The 26167-nt window shown below is 34.6% G+C and overlaps 1 protein-coding gene and 1 pseudogene across 2 annotated transcripts in view; one reads left to right on the top strand and one right to left on the bottom strand.

The window, feature by feature from the left end:
* Scamp1 (secretory carrier membrane protein 1) overlaps positions 1–26167 on the top strand; it is a 105673-nt gene that overhangs the window by 50543 nt on the left and 28963 nt on the right. For both annotated transcript variants that reach the window (XM_071612470.1, XM_027927935.2), the window contains 4 exons: positions 12851–12949; positions 14308–14416; positions 16642–16770; positions 21628–21787. In XM_071612470.1, the coding sequence (XP_071468571.1) occupies positions 12851–12949; positions 14308–14416; positions 16642–16770; positions 21628–21787 (497 nt within the window). The remainder of the gene's footprint in view (positions 1–12850; positions 12950–14307; positions 14417–16641; positions 16771–21627; positions 21788–26167) is intronic.
* LOC114086374 (large ribosomal subunit protein uL30-like) lies at positions 5424–8089 on the bottom strand (annotated as a pseudogene).

Genomic DNA, 26167 nt, shown 5'->3' with positions numbered 1-26167 from the left:
TCCAAACCCACATACAAATAACTGCATACTACTTCATGAGTAACTGATAAAACAAAATAACCCATTTTTTCCTCCCATCATTTCAATTTTATATATGCATATATAAGAATATCTAATCAAATACATTGTTGTTATTATTTTGAACCAACTTTTTTTTGCTAGATCAATTAAGTATAAAAGTTATGTTGTCTTCATCTCTTTCTTCTTAGATGCCCTACTGCTATTACATATACCTAAGTTTCTGACCTATATCATTTTTCTTTTCTCCAAAGAACTTCTTTAACAGTTTTTGCAGGCAGATATACTAGTAGTTAATTCCCTCAATTTTTGTACCTGTGAAAATTTTTATATCCTTCAGTTTTGAAGCTGAATTTTACAGAGTACAGAATTCTAGGCTGGTGAGGGGTTTCCCCCCTCTTAATTCTTTAAACATTTGTTCCAATCTCCTCTTCCTTACTTGGTTTCTTAGAAGTCAAGTACAATTCTTATCTCTATTACTCTATAGGTAAGGTGTTTTTCCCTCCGGGTTTTGGAATTTTTCTTCAACTTTGTTTATCTGTAGTTTCTGCTTCAGTGTGGGTTTTTTTTGGCATTTATTCTGCTTAGTGTTCTTGAGCTTCCTGGATTTGTAGTTGATATCTGACATTAACCTGAAAACATTCTGTCATTTTTTTTTTCAGACATTTCTTCCCCATATTTCTTCTCCTTCTGATATTTTCATTGTATTTTATACTTTTTGTGTTTGTTTCACAGTCTTTAGATCATCTCTTTTGTCTTTTGCTTTCTAGTTTGGGAAGTTTCTATTGTTATATCCTTAACCTCAGAGATTCTCTTCTCATCTGTATCCTGTCTACTAATAAGTCCATCAAAGATATCCTTTATTTCTGCTACAGTGGCTTTGATCCTGGCATTTCTCTTTAGTTCTTGCTCAGGCTTTCCATCTCCTTGCTTACATTGTCCATATATTCTCATATGGTATCTACTTTATCCCTTATAGGCCTTAGCGCATTAGTCATATTTACTTTGATTCCTGTTTTGATAATTCAGCATCTCTGCTTTGTCTGAAGTTTCTTCAACTTCTGTCCATGCTCCTTCAAATTGTCTTTTTATATGTCTTATAATTTTTTTCCCTGATATCCAGACATGAGGTACCAGATGAAATAATTGCTGTAAATAGCTCTTCAGTTATGTGGTGATAAGGTGTTGGGAAGTGTTCTGTAGTCCTGTTGATTAGGGCTGTCGTTTATTGAGTCTGTTCTATGAACTCCACAAGTGTTTTACTTCTCCTTTAGGTAGGACAGGATGGTTCAAGTAGGGGGAGTCTGACTCCTGTAGGTCAGTTAAGCATCAATAAAACCCCAGCAAGTTGGCATTGGTTAAATTGTTTCTCCCGAGGATAGTGCTTGTTAAGAACACTAGAGTGTTCTAGTATTTTTCAGAATGGTCACTTCCCTCTTTCCCCTGTGACAAGTACAAGGGGATTTTTCTGATATTTACTGTGAAAACAAAAGTATGGGTAGAGGGTCCTCCTATGATTGGGTCAACCGCAGAGCTGTCCACACTGAGCCTCCAGCAATTCATGAATTACACTTCAGACTTTCCTACCCCAGTTCTGATTCCTCCTGCAGTTTTCTTAGAGGGCTTTTGCTCTGGCAAACCATTCTGCCCTATTCACTTGTCTGTTTTTCCAGTCTTGGAGCGGCAGTTTGCCCCATGTCCTCACCGCCCTTAAGGTGTCCAAGAAGAGCTGCTGATTTTTCAATTTGTTTATCTTTTTACTTGTTGGATTGGAATGGCATTCCAAACTTCTTATGTAGAACTGGAAATTGAAAGTCCCCTTTACTAACTTTTAATTTTTTTTCTTAGAGTAAATCATGACTCTGTAAAATAGTCTCTACACTGGTCCCTGACTGCTGAACTCCGGCTGGGTTAAATAAAATGCCAGGTGCCATCTTGACTTGATTTCAGCCCTCAACACCTGATATCTCTTTGCTCTTCATCTCCTTATACCCTCTCCCTTTGTATTTCTGTCTAGCATACTGGTCTTTCTTGTATGTGCCTGGCTTTCTCCTAACTTTGTATTGATCGTTCTTTCTGATTACATGGTCTTTCCCAATATCTGCAAGACTTTCTTCCGCATCTTCCTAAAGCCCCTGCTCAAATATTCCCCAACCACCTTTGTAAGATTATCCCCAATCAACTTGAACTCATGACCCATTTACCCTATTATGTTTTGTGATCTCTAAGATGCTGTACAATGTGTTTGTTTATTACATGAATGTTTATTTCTGCTACCTGTAAGCTCCATGAGAGTAGGGGTGTTCACCTGTGTCCTTCATTAATGTATCCCAAATTCCCATATCTGTTTGTAGTCCATTGTATTTGATCATGAATCATGAATATTTGATGAACATATGAATGAATGTGTGTGCTCATGCTTGTGTTTCTTTTCTTTTTTATTTTTAGTTGTAGATGGATACAAGACCTTAATTTATGTTTGTGTGGTGCTGAGAATTGAACCCAGTGCCTTACACGTGCCAGGCAAGCACTCTGCCACTGAGCTTGTTTCTCTGTGTGTCTTTTTCTACTAGGAATCTCCCATCCATTGTTTCCCTTCTTTTCTCCTGTTATGCACATCCTCCTCCAAATAATTATTCTAGTTTTTTTAAAGCCTTGATTTAGAATGATTACCTATTCTAGTATAATTGTCATCATCCTTAAAACCAAGGGAACCTGTGTTAAGCATAGCCACAGTTCAGAGGCTGTGAAAGAGTGAAATCCGCAAAAGGTTTCAGAATTCTTTTGATAGTTTCTTTAGGTAAAATAATTCAACTGTCGTTTATAGTAGCTATTTTAGGGGGAATTTCTCAACACTTTGTTGCCTAAGAATCATCCTGGGAAGCTTGTTAAACGTGTTGTCTACAAAAAATGGGAAGTTATACTCCATGTATGTATGATATGTCAAAATACATTCTACTGTCATGCATAACTAAAAAGAACAAATACAAATTTAAAAATAATTTTTAAAAAGTTGGTTAGTTAAAAATGCAAATTCCTTTTTTTCAACCCCTAAAGTTCACTGCAGGGGGGCTCAGAGTCTGCATTTTTGGTAAATTCATAGGGTTTCTGATATAGGAGATCCATGAATACATAAGCATTCCTGTAGACTTAGGATTAAAAACAGGTATAAGAAAGAAGTTTTCTTGTAAGTGTTTAGAATGGGGTAGAAAACCAGGAAGGAGTTTGCTCATGTATGACAAAGATCAATTATGGACTTCCCATGCCTTGAAGGGATCCTGAATTTTCAGCCTTTTCTTTTTCTTTTTTTAATAAAACACATTGGAATTTCCAGTACAGAGAGTTTGCTACCTTATAGAACAGTCCATCCACTATGTATAACTGTGACTATTATGCAGTTCTTAATTTTATTGAAGCAAGATATATTTGTGTGTCATTTTTATCTATTGGTCCTGGTTGAGTTCTGTACAGCCAACACAGGACCTGTAAATGTAATTCATATTAAAATATGAAAGAATTATAACCCTTTAACTTTCCCAGAGATGTTTTAAAATACAATCTCATTCTAATTTGTGAAGTCTGATTTGCATGGGAGAGGGATATGCAGCTTTGCTCTTTCAGACTTGGTTTTTCATTCTGCCTCCAGAATCAGCTCCCCTATCCTTTTCCTGTTCTGTCCCAGTTTTGTCCTTTGTTTCTGTCCCTGCACCGTCTGCTTTTCTCAGTACAGGTTTGTCCAGGTATTGACAGAATAGTGGCAGACATGCTCCAGGTTGGTCAGGAGGAGAAGGGCTTCTCTTATTCTGGTACATCCAGTCGTGATGGAGTGTGGTCTTTCCTCCGCAGATAGGTTTGTTTCGCTATCTGGAGTTTGAATGAATGTCAAATGACGATGCTATTTAGTGTCCAGTGAGACGGAGAGGTCTTCCTTCTTGTGTCTCAATTGTTGCTTATAGTAAAATTTCCTCCCTATTCTTAAAGTAGAAGTTCCTTCATTGAGGGTTTACTGATGATAATTCTTTAGTATTTATTGTCACCTTGGTTCTGTGTATGTGTGTGAGAAGTATGATTTAATTCCTTTTGCATTGTAATGGTCACGACTGACACCCCAGAAATAAAATATAGCTTAAAAAGAGAAAAGCTTTACAGATTTATTTAATCAAAGTTTTATGTGACATGGGATCCTTCAGAAATGAAGACCCAAAGACCTAGGGAAACTGTTTTTATGCTTAAGTTTGTTGGAAAATGGACATTTTGTAGAAATGTGATTGGACAAAGGGGTTTGATGCATTGATGATAGGCCTAGTTGAGTTTCCGGGGTCTGTCTATTTAGATTCTTCTTGGCCTCTCTGTGTAGCTTTCCTTTCTCCTGGATATGGATCATGACCTTCCTGGCGTGAGGGTGGAAAAGGGACAGAGTGACCTTTCTAGATTTTGTGGCTTGATTTGGAGAAGGAGAATGAGAGAAGGCCAGAGAGACCTTGCTCCTGAGGCCAATTTCCTCTAATTCAAAATATTGAGTGTGTCATGGTGCCATATGTTGAGGTAACATGTTTGTGAGCCCCAATTGTTCTCAAAAGTTTATCTGACTGAATTTACAGTTCTACATTGGTAGTCGTTTTCTCTAGTTTAAGACACTCTACTTGGGCTTCCATTGTCGTATTGAGCAGCCAGCTCTTGGTCTTAGTGGCATTCCTTTATGTGAAATGTTCTTTTTTCTCTTGCCATTTTAAGATTACTTGTTTTTAGGGTTCGTTATTTCACTATGATGTGTTTTGGTATTAAATTTTTTAAAAATGTGTGAAGTTTTCAGTCTGAGAATTAGTGTCCTCACATCCTGTTTGCACACTGATTCTTCATTCTCTGTTCCTTTCCTTTTGGATTCCTAATTGTATGTTAGATACTGTTACATGATCTTATCTCATAACTTCTAATATTTTCCAGTTTTTAATTTCTTCATGCTGCATTCTGTATAGTTTTCTTTAGCTATTTTCCCATTATTATTTCTTCATCTTTATGTAGTATGCAGTTTAACTTATTTATTAAATTTATGCTTTCGATTGCAGTTTTTGTTTTTAGAAGTTCCTTTTGTATCATTTGAAACTAGATCATTTTGAGAGTCTCGTTGTTTAGTCAAACTTTTATTAACATCTTTTATTTATTAAACATACCTATTTTATATTTGATCACTTCAGTATATTCCAGTCTTATTTTGTATTTGTTAACATCTGTTGGCCCTTTCTCAAAGTGGTTTGTTTCTTGTATGTTTAAATCACAAGTCAAAGTGACTTAGACTTGATAAAAATTCTTTGTAATCTGTTCTTATTTTTATTTTAATGTTTTTAAATTTGAGGGCAGTTACTGCTGGCTGATGGCCAGATTACAAAAATACCATGCAAGATATTTTAGTTCATCCTTCTAATAGGTCTGTTGGCCTCATCTCTTCTGTTGCTGGCATCTCTGCCTTCTACAAAATGGATGGTCTTTTTCTTCATCCCACCTCATTTAGAAGATAATTTGAAGGGTCACAGGAAGTTGTTTGCTTCTTTGAAGCATTTTCCAACAGTACAAATCTCATGAATCAGATTCTTCATGCATATGATTCCATGCTTACCAGAAGATCAAACAATGAAAGCATGAATAACCCTTGAAGTATAGTCAAGGCAATCACTTCTTATTGATTTTTGCCATAGCCACACTTGTAGATCATCTCATTTACTGATTTCAGGTTATGGTATTCCCATGCAATATATGGTTACACAATCTTTAGCATGCTAATTGAAGCCCTGTTGCTCTTAACAAAGGTGCCATTGAAGATCAGGTGAAGAAGCTGGAACACCATGAACATTTGGGCTCATGCTATTGATATGCTGCTGATCCTGATGATAAATGCCAGTTTGGGTTCTTCAGGTACATAGAAGTTGCCATCTTTTCTTAACATCCTAGCAATTTGAATTTCAGTTTTATACATCTGCCTGTATTCCTTGTGGTAGTGCTTAGCTTTTTCATAGATATTCTTGCTTCCTCCTCAACTTTCAAAGCATGTTTGGGGCAAACTTCATTCTCAGATGCTTAATTTTCAGCTCTGTGAAAATTTCTTTGCCATTTCAATAGGGTTTTTAGCACAGCAGATACCTTATTTTTCTTCTTTTCTGTACCATATATGGTTCTATCCTGAAAAGAGGTAAATCCTGGTTTTAAAACATGTTCCTATACCTTTACAAGGTACCTAAGGTTCTTACAAACTGGGATTCTTTGTAATGATAGTTTAAGCTTAGAATAATTTTCATCTATGTGGATAGTAGGAATTCTGGTCCCAGATATGCAAGTTAGTAGGTTTATGATTAGGAATTAAAGAAGATTTCCTTCTTCTTCTATATTCAAAGTCAAAGACAAGGTATGCAAATATTCCCACCATTTCTCACCATTTGCTTTTTTCTTGCTCGTTCATGAGAATGGAGCTTATTAGGTAGTTCTGACTTTATGTGGGAATCTCAGATCTTTTATTGTTACCAATCAGTATTTTTTTTCCCTCAGTTCTGGAAAAAATCACCAAAAGGCAAAGCATAGCTCTTTTTTATATTAGTTGCTCATTTTGGTGTTACCAGCTCTCAGCTCTTAATGTTACTGGCTCATTCAAGAGTTCTTTTTTTTTTTTTAAAAATAATTTGTTCTTTTTTAGTTATACATGAGAGTAGAATCTATTTTGACATATTTATACAAACATTGAGTATATCTTATTCTAATTAGGCTCCCACTCTTGTGGATGTACATGATGTTGAGATCCACTGTGGTGTATTCATATATGTCCATAGGAAATTTATGTCTGACTCATTCTACTGTCATTTAAGAGTTTTTTTGCTCAATTCAAGATAGAAATCACAAAGATGCAAGCAGTATCATCTGAACAAGGCTTTATTGGGACTTGGGACTTGTGCTCTAGCACAAGGGGGACAGTACACAAGGTATGGTTCTTGGATTACTTGCTGAGGACAAGAGGAGCAAAGATTATATAGACAAAAAGGGTGGGCTCATTCAGGCTCACAGTTCGGTGTTGCACAGGATCTCAGGATTTCTGTGCACAACTTGTCAGGACTTTGCTCTCTGTAGTACCTGGGTTTGCATCCCAGTGGTATTGAGTTCACAAAAGATATAGGTACTCATTACTGCTGTTCTGCTAAGATCATATATCTGTCAAGTTCAAGCCTGGGGAGGAGTCAGCAGCTCCTAAACTTGGTCATTGGTAGAATTTTTTTTTTTTTTTTTTAAAGCAGCTTGCTGGTTCAGTGGGAAACCTTCACCTGCTTACTCTTGTCTCTACTTTCCATCAGCTCCCATGCTTCATCTGCAGCTTATTAAACCCTAGTGATTTGTTTATTGGCATGCTTTCAAGACCCCTCTTTCTTGGATTTATAGTTTCTCCTACTTTCTGGTCTCCCAGGGTTTCTTATTAGTTTACTCATGTATTTACAATATTTTTTAAATAAATTTTGATCCAGTATTTTTATTTTTATTTTTAATATTTATTTTTTAGTGTAGTTGGACACAACACCTTTATTTCACTTGTTTATTTTTGTATGTGGTGCTGAGGATCAAACCCAGGGTCTCGCACGTGTGAGGCGAGCGCTCTACTGCTGAGCCACAACCCCAGCCCCAGTATTTTTAGATATTATATATCATGGGTTTCTATAAATGTGTGGTCTGCTGCTTTGTCAGAAATGGCAATCTTGAGTGGATTGTTCTATTCATTCATTCATTCACTCATGTGCAGAAGTGAAAACTTGGAAAAGAATTAGGAACGATCATCATCTTTAATAATTATGGCAGGAGTCTTCCTCTAGAGTTGTACTTGGTTTGAGGTGGCTAATCAAGTGTGTTGTAGCTGAAGAAAATACTGCATCTCAACTGGACAGAGATTTAGTTAACATCTACAAGTGTAAAGAAATTGTGGAGATAATAGCTGTTAGATTAATATCAGTGCTATTAGAGATTTGTTGTTCTTCAGCATTGCTGTCCTGCAAGCAGTTATAATCTCAAATGTATCAAATTACTAACTCTAACCCACCTTCATCCTTATCCATTGATTTATTTCACTTAATACCTCATTTGTTATTTAATAATAAAGTACTAACAGTAAAATTTCTTCGGGGTGAGTTCCTGGGGAATTTCCTGAGGTATGCTACCAAATTGACTTCGCCAGGCACTTTATTTAGTCAATGTTTCATTGTCACTGCTTATTAAACCAAGTGGGCAGGACTTTATGTTCACACTTTATCTAACTGGAGAACAGTTAGAACTGATTACCTTCAGGATTTTTTGGCTATTAATATGAGATACTGGGATGGGGAAAACAGGCAGGTGAAACAGAATTTATGATTCTTTTGGTAGCAATATTATAAAGGCGATTAAAATACAACAAAAGCAATTAACCCCACTACCCAGAAATAATCACTATGAATATTTTGATCTATTTTCATATTTTAAATGTTAGAATTATACTGTATATTCAGCTTTGTTTTATTTTATTTATTTTTATGTGGTGCTGAGGATCGAACCTAGCACCTCACACGTGCAAGGCAGGCGCTCTGCCACTAAGCTACAGCCCCAGCCCGTCAGCTTTGTTTTATAACTTATTATTTGTCCAAGCTTCCCCATTATATTAAATACTCTTTCAGAAATTTCCCTCTCTTTCTCTTTTTATGGGGCTGGGCGTGGAACCCAGGGTTTTGTGCTTGCTAGGCAAGCACGCTACCACTGCACTGCACACCCAGTTAGCCTTTAGAGCTTTTAAATAGCTGTATAATATACTCCCCTATGACTGAATCATAATTTATCTGACAATTTCCCTATTTTGGGGCTTTTGGATTGTTTCTAACTCACCTTTAATAAATAAAGCTATAATTAGCATTCATGGTCTACTCATATTTGTGAATATCTTCAATTATCTCCTTGGGATATTTTTAAAAGCCAGCTATTCATGGAACATCGGTATAAATGTTTCTGTGTCTCTTGATATACAGTGCCAAATTGTGCTTCAGGATTTTTATATGTGCTTGTTTATACTCCATGTAGAAGGATATTTGTTTTATTACATCTTTTCCAAAATGTAGCGATACTTCTGTAGTAATAATTTTAAAAGTAATCAGGTTAAATTTGCACTCCTTTGATTACTAATGAGGTTGCATTTTATGTTTACTTTCCTTTTTGTATTTAATAATCTGCATGTTAAACGGTGTTTCTAAAAATGCATTTCCCCCAGTAACATATTTATCTATTCCTTACTAATTTTTTATCTGTTGTATGTATTACTTATTATTTAGATTTTGCCTTTAAATCTTGGTTGTGAAATAATTTGTGTCATCAAAGTAGTATACTTTCATGTAGTCAATTACCTTTTCATGGGGTAGAGTGCTTGCCTAGCACGCGTGAGGCACTGGGTTTGATCCTCAACACTGCATAAAAATAAATAAGTAAAATAAAGGTATTGTGTCCATCAACAGCTAAAACATTAAAAATAAAAAAACTAAAAATCTTTTCATTGTGATTTCTCTCCTTTCATCTCTTGGAAATGTTTGGGATGGTTATTCTCTAGCCTAATATCAAATAGTCATCTATACTCTATGTAACTTGTCTACTCCTACTGTCTTTCTTTTTTTACATTGGATTTTTAATCCATTTAGAAGTTATTCTGCTGAGATACAGGGATTTGATTCCCCACTCCCAAATTTAAAGAACTGTCCCAATACCGTTGGTTGATAGTCTTTTCTATTTCCACTGACTTGATAGGTTATCTTAGTTAATGCTTTAATTTTCATCTATTACCACCATTTTGAATGTACTGTATATTCCAGATTTTGGTATTGTTAGATTTTACAATTTTCTGTCTCCTGATTTTTGAAATAATATGTCATTGGTTTTGCTTTTTTTTTTTTTTAGTGTGGTCCTGGGGATTGAACCCAGGGTCTTGCACATGTTAGGCAAGAGCTCTGCCACCTAGCCCTTTGCACTTCTTGATTAGTAGGGAGGTTGGACATCTTTTCATATGCTTATTGGCTATTCCTGTTCAGATCTTTTGTCCATCTTTCTGTTAGCTTGCATTTGTATGGATTTGTTATAATAGCTACAATCTGAAATTGCTACCAAGAACATATAAAAATTATGTGATTTTCCTAGTTTGTGATTTGACCTTGTTCAATTTCAAAATACTTGAATTTTTCAGTCTTTTGTAGTTTGTGTGTTTTCTAGTTTTTTTTTTTTTTTGTATTGGGGATGGGTCACAGGGTGATTTACCATATATCCCCAGGTCTTTTTTATTTTATATTTTGAGACAGGGTTTTGCTAAGTTGCTTCGGCTGGCCTTGAACTTGCAATCCTCCTACTTCAACTTCTTAAGTCACTCTAATGACAAGTGTCCATCACTGTACCTGGCTAGTCTTATTAATGATGAGTAATTATTCTAGGCACCGTTTGAGGCATTTGAGATACACCATAAACAAAACACAAGATTTCCAGAGCTCACGTTCAAGAAGCTTTTGCTCTGAGTTTATAAAAATATTCACCTTTTTTTTCTCCTAAAAGTATGTAAGTTTTACTTTTAGGTCATTGATCTACATTGGATTTATTTTTGTATGTAGTATGAAGTAAAAAATCTAGTTTTATTTTTCTATGTGATCATCTATTTATCCCAGTGCCACAGTCCGGCTGCAGCAAAATAACCGGGTGTGTGTGTGTGTGTGTGTGTGTGTGACGAACAACTTGTGTAGATTGATACAGCAGGAGTGGGAGCCGTTTATTGTAGGACAGGAGGGGTATATATACATTCCACACAGCTTATCTTAATTAACATAAACTAGATACAGCAGTCAACCAATAAGGAATCTCCACCCTTAATGGCTCACTGGCGTTGCTTCACAAACCACTCCCTATGGCAGAATGCCAAGCGCCATCTTGACTTGTTTACAGACCCTAACATCCCAGCACTATTTTTATTGATTAATAACATTATTTTTCCACTATTTAGTAGTGTTACCTCTGTTATGTATCAAGTTTCTACATTTGAATGGGTTTGTTTCTGTACCTGTTTTGTATGTTGGTATATTTTTCTGTTCTTGTATCTATATCATATCCTTAATTAATGCAGCCTGGTAGTAAGCCTTGATATCATAGGTCCCCCCATTTTATTTTTCCATTATAATTGTTTGATCTGTTTTTAGTCTTTATTTTTCCATTCGCATTTTAGAATCAGCCATACTTTAGTTGTTATCTTTGATTATGACTGGCTTCCTTTTCAGGGTTGCTCTTTGCTGAGTTGGGGTAAAATCCTGTTACATTAGTGGTATTTTCCATTTTGAATGGTGCTGACCTTTCAACTTCTCTAGGTCCTGCCTGCCTGTTGTCCTCTCTCCCTCCCTTCCTCTTCCTTTTTGTGTCCTGCCTTCTCAAATTTCTGTCATCCTTTCTTTCTTTTTTTATGGTCATTCTAAATAATTCTTTAAGAATGTGTTGTTTTTTTTTTAACTTTAAAAATGTAGCTCAGTGGTAGAATGCCTGCTTCACACACATGAGGCACTGGGTTCGATCCTCAGCACTGGGTTCGATCCTCAGCACCACATAAAAAGAAATAAATAAAGATTGTATCATCTACAGCTTAAAAAAAAGTAGTATATGATGTACATGTTGGGAGAGGAAAACAATATACAAATATAATAAAACAAGAAGTGAACATCTCTGAAAACTGTTTCCTGGGTCTTCCAGATATTTTCTGAGTATGTATAAATCTGTGTTTATTTTAAAAAGATACTATGCATACTTCTCTGTAGTTTCCTTTGCTTCATTAAGTATTTAAAAAGTCATTCTTCCATACTTTTATTCATCTTAATGTCTGCACTACATTAAGATATATGTATGGTAGGTAATTCAATTCCCAATTTATTTTGTATATACATATACATAATATATTTATTCATGGGGCTGGGGTTGTGGCTCAGTAGTAGGGCACTTGCCTAGCATATGTGAGACACTGGGTTAAATTCTCAGCACCACATATAAATAAATAAATTAAATAAAGGTCTATCAACAACTAAAAAAATATTTTAAATATATATTCATTCCTCAATGTCTATACTTAAGGTATATACCATAATTTAATAATTCCCCATGGGCTCATAGATACCTGTGTACTTTTGGGTCTTGCAGCTGCTTTCAAATGCAGTTCATCTTTGTTGGCAAAGTGAAGGTCATGTAGTTTATTTTTTGATTCTCCATGCCTTCCCCCTTACTCTTCTCAAGGGGTCTTAGGGAGGTTCTACCAAGAGGTCTCCTATAGACTTTCCAAGACACAGGCATGGAGCTTTCTGAAAATGGAAGAAGTGGCTGCAAACCTGAGTGTAGTTTTTTTAAGAGATGGGATTTCACTGTGTTACCAGGCAGACCCCAAACTCCTGGGCTAAAGTAATTTTGCCTCAGCCTCCTGAGTAGGTATATACCTGAATACCCTGATACTCACTATCATTCTTTAGTTTGAGGCTGTCTGCTATACTGTAAAGAAATCCTTAAAAGATTTTTTTTTTTAACATGTGGTGTCCTGGAGGAGAGTGTGTGTGGTACAGTGTTAAAGGTAGTAGGAAAATTGTAGAATTGAGAAGTGAATGAGTTTGAGAAATGGAGATGGAGAACTTAAGCACTTCTTTGCCATACACTCAAGGCTGAGAGGGCAGGGGACAAAGAGAGGCAGATCTTGGGATTTTGCTTTTTTATTAGTATTATAACTTTTGAAAGAAGTTTAAGTTGGATCTCTGTCTTATATAATTTGTCCTTTTCTTAATCTTCCTAGCCTCCACCAGGCAGTGTGAAAATGCCCAATGTACCCAATACACAGCCAGCAATAATGAAACCAACAGAGGAACATCCAGCTTATACACAGATTGCAAAGGTTAGTTTATGATATCTGTGAATTTACAGTAGAAATTATAGTATCAATAACATTTATAGTATCAATAATATATTGATACTATAACATATTGAAATTATAGTATTAATAACATTTCAGAGCAAAGTAATTTTTTGTACTGTTGCCGTCCTTATTTTTTAAAAAGAAATTTAATTTACTTTTGAGTCTGGATTAGCCATCTTGTCACAGCATGTACTCCCTCTTTCTCAGCCTGTAGCATTTGCTTTATTCCACTATTAGGAATTATTAGTATATCATCTTGGTGTACAATTTGTATAATGAAATTTTTCTTGCCTTTCGTCTCAATTTTTTAATACATTAAAATTCTTGCCAGGCTGGGGTTGTGTCTCAGTGGTAGAGTCCTTGCCTAGCATATGTGAGGCACTGGGTCCGATCCCCTGCATCACATGAAAATAAATAAGTAAAGGTATTGTGTGAATCTATAACTAAAAATATAAAAAACTTTTGCCATTATGGTAACAATGAGACTATAATATATACTGAGAAATGGAGTTACAGTGTATATTAAACAGAGGCTAGCAGGAGGAGGTAGAAGATGGCAAAAGCCCTAGAAAAATGGATGTAAATAAGTTGCGTGGCTTAATACACAAGCAGATGGAGTTTTTAGACTTGTTAAGCCTATTGTTTTTTCACCTTGGTGTCTTTTTATGTTTAAGGTATTATAAAATATTCCTACATTAGTAGGAGCCTTATATGTCATTTAACCTAGTTTATCAGAGCCAATTCAATTGCTCCCCCATCTTTTTTTCTATTTGTCACTTTTCTTTAGTTGTTCCCTTTACCTCTGTTCTCACTTTCATTTAAGCACAAAGGTCACCTTAATTTCATTTTCCAGAATATCTGAAGACTGACTACTCAGTTACTGAGGGTTTTTTCCTGTCCTGTGGACTCAACATTCCCTTGGAGAGTTTTCATAACTGAAAGACCAGACTGGGCTACAGATCTCTATAATGTTCTCTGAAATTGTAATCTTCCAACAAATTTCTGTATTTTGGAAGCACATTTGAATTAGTTTTTAAAAAACCTTTTATAGTAAAGGGGCTTGACTTTAGGGTCACTATGCTGCTACTGAGCTATTTTTCCAGCCTTTTTATTTTGGGGGGATAGCATCTCCTTAAGTTGCCAAGGCTGGCCTCAAGTTTGCAATCCTCCTGCCTCAGTCTCCTGAGGAGCTGGGATTATAGGCATGTACCACTGTACCTGGTTGAATTAGATTTTTAGATTTCTAAGATGGTAGTAAGAGAGAAGGAGATAGCTTATAAATGATAGAATATTTTATACTCTGACTATCTATTCACATATTGATAATTTTTGTTTAGGAACATGCCTTGGCTCAAGCTGAACTTCTTAAGCGCCAAGAAGAACTAGAAAGAAAAGCTGCAGAATTAGATCGTCGAGAACGAGAAATGCAAAACCTCAGTCAACATGGTAGTATGCAGAGAAGTTTGAAATAAAAATATCTATCCCAGCTCTAGGTCATTTGGTTTGTGGATAAGATCCTGCCCTATTTTCCTGTTCTAGCAAGGAGATCAGACACAACAGATTGCCTACTTGATACTCTGTAGCTCTCTGATCCTAGCTAATTTGTATAGTCTTTTGATAGATTAGAACAAAGTTGGCCTCATCACAGAGAAAATGAATGCAATTTTGATACCTTTGGTTCATTCTCAGCCCAGGAGCCTTTGATTCTGCTCTTGGGCTCTCTGGGTCTATTGCACAGAGAAAATGAATGCAATTTTGATACCTTTGGTTCATTCTCAGCCCAGGAGCCTTTGATTCTGCTCTTGGGCTCTCTGGGTCTATTGAATCTTGTAAGTACTTTTGAGTGTGCCCCACCTTTGATTCTTACTAGATATATTCAGTCCAGTTTCAAATTATTGGCTGCAATTCTCACAAGTACATTATCTTTGTCAAAATATGTTGGAAAAATATGTTTATGGCGACCCCAGGAAGCCCAGGGTATTTATATGATGCCAAAGAAAGAAATTTGCCATAACATTTTTTCAGGCTGTTACTACTAAGGATCACTTGAAGGGAGTATTTTAGGGGAAGCCAGCAATCTCTGGATAAGAAGGATTAAGGGAGCTGGGAAAGTCATTATTAGAATGCCTGGGGATGGAATAACACATTTAGGACAACAGTAATGAACAGAATTATTTCTTCCTTATTTCACAAAGTGTAGATCTAGGGCCTCATGAAGACATATTTATTCTGGGTCATCTTCTAGCTTGCAGCATCAGAGATGGCATCTACAGGAGAAATTAAAGGTTTAATGGGGATCAATGTTTCTAAAATATCTTTAACAAAAATTTGTCCTATTTTCTTAGCATCACTATAAAATGATTTCCAAGAGAGGTTTTAGGAAGGGAAGTAATTAACAAAGAGTAAGAAATAAACAGATTGGTATCTATTAGTACATTTTTCATCTATTAGTTCATATTTAATCCTTAGTACTATCCTGTGAAGGGTGGCACGATTGTTCTCATTTTACATTGATGAAGAAGTTAAGCCTTCAAGAGGTGAAGGTGCCTACACTGGCTTAGCCTGTAAGTGGTGAGGCACTTATGGTTCTGGAGCCTTGATCTTCACTCTGATTTTCTGCCACTTCTCAGATTGTATGAGACTGTTATGAGAAATGTCTAAACTGTACAAAATTTGAATATTATAACAACTGTAATTGAGGGAGCATGCTGGGGAGAATCAGAAGTAGGTCATGCTTTTTTCCATTATGAAAATTTTCCTGGTCTACAGATGTCTTTAGAACTTAATTTTTTAAAAAAAGTTGTGGGATGTGATATTTAAAATTGGAAAGTGATCTTTTGTTGATTATTTTTACCTTTTACTTTTATGTTTGACTTCCTGCTTTATTTTTAATTTTCCCTTGCCATTTCTTCAGTCTTATTTTTAATCTAATTTCTTTATATAGATACATTTTCTCTCCTTACAGTTCAAATTTTTTTAATGTAGATTTTTGAGGATGCTATAATTTTCCCACTTCTTTCTTGTGATTTTTTTCATATTTTCTCCCTGTTTTGTGGTTTTCTCACATATGTATTTTGGGTGGTGGTCTTTTAGCCAGACTTTGAGATTTCCAAATTTGATTCTTTGATGTTAGTTTCATGGAGTTAACAGTAGAAAACTTGAGGTTCAGTTTTCTACTGTTAACTCCATGGTGTCTATAGGAGAAATGAAAGGCTTAATGGGGATCAGTGTTTCTAAAATACCTTTAACTAAAGGTCTTTCTTCTCCACAAGGGTTAGGAATTTTAGCAGAATTATAATGAATGATATAAGATGCTGAGAAAGAAATTGAAGTGGAAAAACTGGCTGGCCTTTCCATGATAGCCAAATTTTAGGGCAGAGTCACAGTGTATATACCAGTACTTTCTTTTTTGTGTCTGGTTTCTCCTGAGCATAAATGGTGCATGCTAAACATGATATGATGTGACACTGGAAAGCTATTTTACCATCTATTATTTTCTAAAATGATATTCTGAAAAAATTTTAAAAATGTAAAACTTGGCCTTCAAACTTATAGAAATGCAAAGATAGTGTTACATTTTAAAATGTAACATCTTTTAATAGGTTTCTTTACTATGAAACCAGTAAGAATAAAACATTTGATATAATTAACTTTTTGTTTTCAATTTACAGGCAGAAAAAATAATTGGCCACCTCTTCCTGACAATTTTCCTGTGGGACCTTGTTTCTATCAGGATTTTTCTGTAGATATTCCTGTAGAATTCCAAAAGACAGTAAAGCTTATGTACTACTTGTGGATGTGTGAGTATAAAACAAATTTTTTATTTGTTTAAAGTTTATATTTTTTGTTATTAAAAATGTATCGTATCAGAACTGATATATTGAGCATAGGATAGTAAACTGGTCTTTTTCTGTAGACCTTAATAATCATAATTTTCAGAATGAAATATCATATTTATATACTTAACACTTGCACTGTATGTGGCAATAAGAGCCCTTGGCTGAGGATAACCTGTAAATTGAGAACTGGCTTTTGAGGAAAGGTTACCTTCTCTATCACATTGGTGGGATTTTGTAATGGTCCTTTTTCCTTCATGGAAAGAATCATAGACATGATTTGCTTTGAAAAAATCATGCATACTATTTTTATGCAGAAGAAGACGATTTAAATTCTTTTAAAAGTAGGCATGATGGCTACTTTTTCAAAGGGACATAAAATATTATAATATTATAAACCATAATTTAAATAATAGCTTTGGGCAGTTTACTTTTCATTTTCAAGTGGTGTGAGTGCTTTTATTCTTGAAAGTACTTAAGCAATCCAGTTCATCTTATTGAATAGAACAGTAGCGCAGACGTTTTAGGCTGTGATGCTCGCATTGCTTTGAGTGTAATTACAACTCATAGAATACTAAAATAAAATGTCAAGCTGTGAACAGTTTTGCTGTGTGTATACAGACTTCCCACTTACTCTGTTTTATTTTTATTCCAGACAGTAGTCTCAACCTCACTTGATATCATCATGTCAGTAGGGAAGCCAGCAGTTATGGCTTCTCACCTTTGTGACTGTGGGGGAGGCATGATTTTTAGGGTACACACTTAAAGAATGAAATTTGTGTTTTTACTTTATGATTAGTGAGACTTTTTTGCCATCCTAAATAGATTCTTCTTAGGAACACTCTTCACATAGGTGAAGTCATTTTGGAATATGAGAAGCAGTTCCTTCTGGATAATCCTTTTTTTAAATTTTAACTCTTAGAGGTTTCTTTTGAGATTTTCTTTTTGGCCTATATCTCTTGCTGAATCACCAGTATTGCTATTTTTTTTTTAATATTTAAGGTGTGATTTCACACACACACATGCTAACCAATTCATTTAATCAAATATATATTATAGCTGCATATATATTTTATGTATGTATTTTTTTTCAAATGGACAGAAATTGGCCTAGCATTTTGTAAGTTCTTTAACTTAACAAAAAGAATTTTTTTTCCTTTTTTGATGAAAGGAGAGAATTTTGTCTGAAGAAAATTATACAAGGTATTTAATAAATAGAGATTGAGTGGGGAAGATGATTAATTTCAACTAATAGTTGACTACCAATACTGATGGTTTCAATGCTGATATCTGTTTTGTCATCAAAATATATAATGTTCTGAATCTCTGAGAAATAATGTAATTGAGTATAGTTTCCCCCAATTCTGTTCAGTTGGTAGATCTGTTAACTGGTATTCAAGAGGACTCAAAAATTTCGGTTGGGATTCTGTTTTGAAGAAGCATTATTTGGAACAAAATAATGTTTTGTTGGGATTCTGTTTTGAAGAAGCATTATTTGGAACAAAATAATATTTACTGCCAGCTTAGTAATATGCCTAAATTTTATAGAATTTAGGCTGTTTTAGGAAGTTATTTTCAAGAATTATCTACTATTGATGATTTGGGGTTGACTAATGCTTCTACTGTAATAATAATAATGATAGTGAGAGCCAATATTTGTGGATTTACTTTGTTCCAATCATAGTACTGATCTCTTATATACATTATCTTCTTAAGTCCTAACCACATTGTGAGTCAGGCACTATGTTATTTAGTTTTGTAAGTAGGGAAATTAAGCTTGGAGGATTTGAATCACTTGTCCAACATCACACAAGTAATGCTGAAGTTGGATAGCCAGACTAGAGCCCTGGGTCTAGGTTTCCATGTTATGCCATTTACAAGTACCAAAATAAAGAAATAATGTGCATTTAAAAATGATGTACATTATTTTATACAAATAAGATAAAGATAAGTCTTCAAAGGTATCTGACCTAGGGAAAATAATTTACCCTGTACAAGAACTGAACTATATCAATTAGAAATATCACTGAGCTGAGTATGGTCGTGACTCATTCCTATCATCCCAGCTACTGGTAAGGCTGGTGAGGAGAATAGCAAGGTCAAGTCCAGCCTGGCAACTTGGTGAGACCCTATCTCAAAATAAATGAAAGGATTGGGGATGTAGTTCACCAGAGTTCTTGCCTGGCATGTGTGAAGCCCTGGTTTTGATTCAGTAGCACACCTCCACACCAAAAAAAATTATATATGTATTATTATATACATTATATATATGATATATATATATATATATGATATATATATATATATATATATATATATATATATATATATATATATATGCATATACATGGAAATATCACTGTGAAATTAATCTTAACCCTTTTAAGTATTTTTTTAATTAAACAAAGAAAAGGGAAAAACAAACCAGCTGTATTCAAGACCATTTAGCAAAGAAGGTAATATGCCATGTTGGGTGTCTGCACTGTAATTCAGGATTTATTGAGAAGAATATTGTGATAATTGCAAATTTAGGTTCATTAATTCTACATTTGAGTGCCTAATACAGCAAGTTGAAATTTTATGTAAGAGAGAACTATCCAACTTACAAATCATATAAACAAAATAGCCTAAAGATTTCTTTAGCATTCTACTTACACTTGAGAGTTAATCAGCATAGATTTATTGCTCCCTTAAATTGGATTGAAATTAGCAAAATAGATCATGTGCATGTTTTACATTACATTGCCTTTCTTATACATTTTCTGATCTCTGTAAAAGTGGACAGATTAAGTAGACATTTTAATCTTCACTGGGATACAAGTAAATGACTTATTGATCATGATTGTTGGTTACCAGGAAAATATTTACGAAAAAAATTTTAGTAGATTACACAAAATTAAATTCATTTTTATCTACACCTGGAAGAATTTTTGTCAACTTTAAAACATGCATATATACATATTTTTAGTGGATTAGGAGATGAAAATTATTATTAATAAATTAATAATAAAAATTATTCCTGTGAAGATTGAAAGTTAGCATGTTCTTAACATTTGAAACTTTTTTAGGTGATTAGATAATGCTACAGAATAATAATATAATATTTCACAGAATTTTGAATTGTATTTTTAAGCCCTAACAACTACCTTTATTTTGAGGAAAAGAATTTTTAGTGAATTTATTGGTAAGCTAATTTTCATGAGAATTAAAAATCTAATGGAAATAGAGTACTTGGTGAGTGTTTCTTTTGCGGATTAGCAGGGAATGAAATTTTGAAAGTGGAAGAGCTCCTGCCATATCTTTAACTGAGAAACTAAAGGTGAAGTGGTTGTCTTAATATTAAATGGGCATAATCTGGGTGTTCACGGCTCTGCTGGAGCTATTTCATTTGAGAGTTTTATTTATCTAGTGATTAGATAAGAGCAAGTCTGGAGCATCCTAGGATATGTGGTTTTATCCTGTTCCATTAATTATTGATTTTATTTCATAAAGAGATCTTAAAACTTTTTTAAATATATGTTGAGTTTCTTATTATTTAGATTGAATAATTCTTTTCATTTGTTAATTTTAATTCAAGTCATAATTTGGCATATTTTTATTGATAATTTACATTTTATAGTATTTTAGTTTTCATGAGAATTTATTTCTATAATTCAACCTGTGAATAAATTTTTAAAGAATCCTTTATTTATTTTTTGGTTCTGGGAATTGAACCCACGGGTGCCTTACCACTGGGCTACGTTCCTAGCCCTTTTCAAAAAAATTATTTTGAGACAGGATCTCACTAAGTTACTAAGGGTCTTCCTAAATTGCTAAAGCTGTCCTTGAAATTTCAATCCTGCTATCTCAGCCTCCTAAGGCCCTGGGATTATAGGCATGCACCACCATGCCAGGCATATTTTTTATTTTGAGACAGGTTCTTGCTAAGTTACTGACATGGGCCTGGAACTTGTGATCTGTCTGCATCAGTCTCTGGAGTCACTGGACTAATGGGCAAGCACCCCCATGCCTGGCTGAAGAATGCTTTTAAAAAGTTATTAATTGTAATGGGCAAATATGGTTCTTAGGATCATAGTGTAGTGAAATATTATTCAGACATTTTGTTTTTAATCTGTTGGGGAAAGTCTTTATTAACCACATAGGGAGAGCTTGCCAAGGTCTCCGTGTATTAACCCCCAGGAAAGGCCTGCCTTAGTAGCCAACATGCATCATGTGTGTGTGCATATGGGGATCCTGGGGTGGGGTGGTATTGATAATAACTTTAATATTCTACTAAAAAGGTATTTTTAGGACTTAAAAAATGGACAACTCTCTGAAGATGAATTAATAATCTTTATAGATTGATTATAAACTCCCTGGCAATTGCTACTGTGTTTTTATTTTTAGAACACTTTTTAGTCTGTAGCTCCATTATCTAAAAATACAGTTGTGAGTATAGCACCTCTCTCCTCCTAAGTCCTGGCTCTTTCTGAGTAGGCACCACGTTTCTTCTTGGGCCTTGGATCCAAAGGCAACCACATGATTGCTTCAGAGGAAACCCTTACAGTGGTGCTTTTTTGGTTAGGTGTGTAATTCCCTATTAGGAGGAGAGGGCCAATAGAATTTTTTCAACAGTGCATGTATTAGGACTCATTTTCCTGTATGTACTCTTGTTTTTAAATCAAGTGTGTATGAAACAGTGTTTTAAAAAATAGTAAATGGAAACATGGGTTAGAATACATTTATTCTTAGGAAGTTTTTTTTTTCATTTACAATTTTTGTTGATGAATTAATAAATTGAATGTAAACATTTCTTTTCTATTTTGTTTTCTGATTCCACAGTCCACGCTGTAACACTGTTTCTAAATATCTTCGGATGCTTGGCTTGGTTTTTTGTTGATTCTGCAAGAGGGGTTGATTTTGGATTGAGTATCCTGTGGTTCTTGCTTTTTACTCCTTGTTCATTTGTCTGTTGGTACAGACCACTTTACGGAGCTTTCAGGTAAAATGTTGTATACTTTGAAATATACTCTTTAAAACCTGTGAAGTAAATAATTTGTAATATACCTTAAAGGGAGAACTGACATATTTTCAATAAGATTTTTAATCATTTTATTATCTTCTGAAAGGTCTAACATGGCATGCCTGTATATTCATTGGATCATAAAGTTAATAAAATTCCATTCTTTTCTCCCCCTTGGGGGAAAAAAAAGACCAACTATGAAAATTAACAAAGGAAAATTAAACAGCTTCAGATCTTAACATTTATAAAATAGTCTATTCCATACTATATACTTGACTTGAAGAAAAATTTTGCTTTTCACCCTCCTTCCCCAATGTTTCTGCAATGACAAAATTACAATTGGAGATTACGGTTCTAATTTTTAAATGAATATAGATAAGGTAAATACACATGTGGTGTTTTCACCCAGCAACTTGGTAATTATTTTCTGTGTAAATTCATTTTTGGGTTTTCCAAAGGCAGTGACATTTTATAAACTTTAGACTATAAGATGAAGTATAATATTTTTATAGCATATTTTAGCAATGGTTAGGATTAACATTTCCTAAGTGTATGTTCTGGGGGATATTAATAGGTTGGGGGGAAAGGAGTTTATTAGCTTAATAAGTTTGAGAATAGCTGGTTAATAAAGTTAAACAGTTTCTTCATTTCAGAATTTCTGGTCTAATTAAGTGACTGGTGTGCTTTGTGACTTGATCATGAAACCATTCTTTTTTTGTGGAATAGCATTCTTGGCTTTAAGAAGTAAACATTGGACTTGGGAGACTGAAGCAGAAGAATTCCAAGTTCAAGGCCAGCCAGAGCAACTTGGCGAGAACGTGTGTCAAAATAAAAAAAAATAAAATGAAAGGGCTAGAATGAAATTCAGTGGTAGAATGCTTGCCTAGCATGCACAAAGCCCTGGGTTTAATCCCTAGTACTGGGGGAAAAATGGAGCTAGGAGCAGTGGCTCACTCCTGTAGTTTCAGTTACTTAGGAGGCTGAAATGGACAGATTGCTTGAGCCCAGGATTTCAAGGCCAGCCAAGATCCTATATTCAAGAGAGAGAGGGGAAAAGAGAGAAACCTAACCTAGATGTGACCTAGGTGTCTAAAGTGATGGGGGCGGGGGCTCAGAGATGGTAAAGAAAGGAGATAGTAAAAAAAGATAGTAAAGAAAGAAAGGAGAACAACAGGGAATTTGGAGAAATGTATGTACCAAACAACAGTAAAGTGAATTATTGGTTAGAAATGAAATGAAGGGAAGACATAGTGAAGGGAAGGGAAAGGAGGAAGGAATCTTTGAATACATCCTTTGGATATATTGGAATATGGGAGATTGGTTGTCAAGAAATGGGGAGAAGTTCCCCCATAGATATGGGTTAGAGATTAATAAGAACCTATTTACTTTTTGTACCATCTGGGAAGAATGTTATTTCTGCCTCTTCCTTTGTTATCTAAGGCTGCATTAGAAGGCTTTTTTTATTTTTATTTTTTCCTTCTTCTTCTTTTAACATCTAAGGTTGCTTACTTCCATTATGTTACCAGTATATTATCTATAATGATGCTGGTGGGTGGAAGGAGGAATATCTTCATGAGAATTTTCTTTAATAATCTGAGATGAGACTTTGGATGATAAACATTCTATAATTATGTAGCCAAAATAAACTCTAAAAGCCAGCTGTCTGCCTTTATTACTTGAAGACATGTATTATCTTTTTTTCCTTAATTAAAATGTTTCATGGAACATTTTTAATTATGGCATTATCAATCCCTAGGCTAGATTATTAGCTGAAGCTCAGCCTTTTAGAGTTTATCATGAATATATTATCTGGGTTTCACTGTGCAGAGTAGAACTGAAAATTTTTCTTATGGAGGAAGTTGAATTAAAGTACTTTATATCATTAGTGTACCTTATCAGCGTATTACTTTGGCCTTTCCTTTCACTGATATACTCAAGGACTTTGTCCTCCATAAGGTAATCCCATTGCATAAATCTGAATGAGAATTATATAGAGAAGTTTCAAGTGTGTATGTTTTTAAAAGCTAAGTTTACTAGTTATGAATTAAACATGCTATTGTGTCACTTGTGCATTTTTTAAAAATTATAGTTTTGTTTCACAAGTCCCTAAGCATTATGTAAATACTTCAATATAGTTGGTGATTATTAATGAGAGGGTATTATTGTTGAAAAAACATAACTACTGGAAACAGACTGAGAAAGATTTAGAATCCTGGCTTCCCCACTTCAAAATCTGCATTCTGTGTTATTATGGTCAAATGTGTGAAACCTTTCAGAACCTCAGTTTTTTAGTGGAAATATCTGCAGAGTTGCTAAGAAGATTAGGGATAATGTATGCAAAATGTTTTTCAATCATGAGAATCAACAAATGGTTTTTAAAAAAAATCTATTATTGAAATATGACCTGAGATTCCCTAGCAGCCCTGGGTTCAATCTCCAGCACTACCAAAAAAAAAAAAATCAACCACACTGAGAAACAAATAGAGTTTTTTGCATATGGGTAGGAACTTCAACTGACCTTCAATAAGTGGGTTAATATTGCGGGATCCCTTCATCAGTGTGTTCCCTGTGTGACTAGGTCTTATGTGTTGTAGTGGTTTATTTTCTGAGAAGCAAATGTTTCCGATTGATGTTTTCTACTCCCCCACATGGAATTAATTTAGCTGCCGGTTTTCTTGGAGGTTAGCATCAGGGCAGAAGACTGGAAATCATCTAAATATTCATAGTATGAATGTTCACTTAATTTCTCTGTTTTTCAGTGTGCTTGTGCATGGCTTGTTCTGATGCCCTGTTTTTAAGAATCCCTTTGGTTGTGTACTTTCTGAATAAACTGAACCAATCTTATAAGAGGGCAGAGGGAAGGATCTGGGGGTCAGACTGCTTCTTACAGTCTTTCAGCTCATCTTCTTGTTTTTACCTATGCCTGCCTTTGCCTTACAAAATAGTTGGTGTGTCTATCTAGCTTTTTGAGCTGTTCTAAGGTTTAAGGAGTTTCTAAGGTTAGGGAATTTTAGTTCTTCATTTTCTCCATTGCTGACTTGGGTTTTAGTTTTTGTTGGTGAATCAACTATAAATTCAGCTCCTTTGCAGTTTACAAAATTCTGTTGCTGTCCTCTTCCCTTTTGTCCTTATGGTTGTTTGGTTTCTTGTTTGTTTAAAAAACAACTTTTTTTTTTTTTTTTTTGTAGCCAGTGCCTCATGTATGCTAGGGGCTGCTGTAGTTTTTTTTAAACCCCTCTCCCCGCTAAAAAGAAAGAAAGAGAAACCAAGTTACTTAGTGTTTTCTTTGTGGTAGATAAAGTAGAAGTAAACTTGTATGTTAAATCTATTATGTTTCAGTGGAGATCCAGGTAAGACAAGTTGTCTTTGGGCAGTAGAAAGCATTTGTTTCTTTAAAACATACTTCATACCAATGGCAATATTTGGCATTTTAAAATTGGACTGTTTTGTTAATGGACACTGGAAACTAAATATAAATGAACAATAATGCCATTTTTTTCTTGAAAAGCAGTTCAAACCAAAAAATCAATTTAATTTTTTCCATAAAAGTACTTACTGGGCTGGGATTGTGGCTCAGCGGTAGAGCACTTGCCTAGCATGCGTGAGGCCCTGGGTTCAATCCTCAGCACCACTAAATAAATAAATAAATAAATAAATAGCTGAATGAATGAATAAATAAATAAATGTATTGTGTCCAACTACAACTAAAAAAAAATTTTTAAAAGTAATTTTTGAATATAAACATAAAACATATTCAAAGTTCTAGAATAAAGTTTCATTCTTCAGTCTAAATTAGACAGTCTTTGGACTTAGTAAATTACAAAACACCATTTCATTAAATATATTATACCCTCTGTTTGTATGACCAGAAAAAAAGATAATTCTTCTTTTGGATTGCAAAATGAAATCTTAAATTCTTTCTAAGGAAAAATAATGTTCTTTCTCTCCCTGCAAGAAGAATCTAGTGCTTATATTCTCTTGTGTGTATATGAATATATAGTGTTTTAGAGTCTGTAAGTCACTATAAATCATGTTCAATACTTTATATTGTTTAATCTTTATAACTTTTTTTTTTTTTTAGTGTGCTTAACCACTGAGCCACATCCCCAGCCCTTTTTATTTTATTTTTATTTTGAGACAGAGTCTCTGTAAGTTGCTTAGGGCCTCAGTTGCTTTGGGCCTCACTAAATTGCTGAGCTGGCTTTGAACTTGAGATTCTCCTGCCTCAGCCTCCAGAGTTCCTGGGATTATAGGCATGTGCCACCATACCCAGATCTTTACAGTATTTTGAGGAGATCATCAGGAGCTGAGTTTTAACCCATTCCTTCAAATTAGAAATTGAGAGCTCTGTGTTCCTTC

This window comes from Marmota flaviventris, chromosome 5, assembly GCF_047511675.1.
Source record: "Marmota flaviventris isolate mMarFla1 chromosome 5, mMarFla1.hap1, whole genome shotgun sequence".
NCBI lineage: Eukaryota > Metazoa > Chordata > Mammalia > Rodentia > Sciuridae > Marmota > Marmota flaviventris.
The sequence above is the reverse complement of the archived record's forward strand: the minus strand, read 5'-3'. Positions and strand labels throughout refer to the sequence as shown.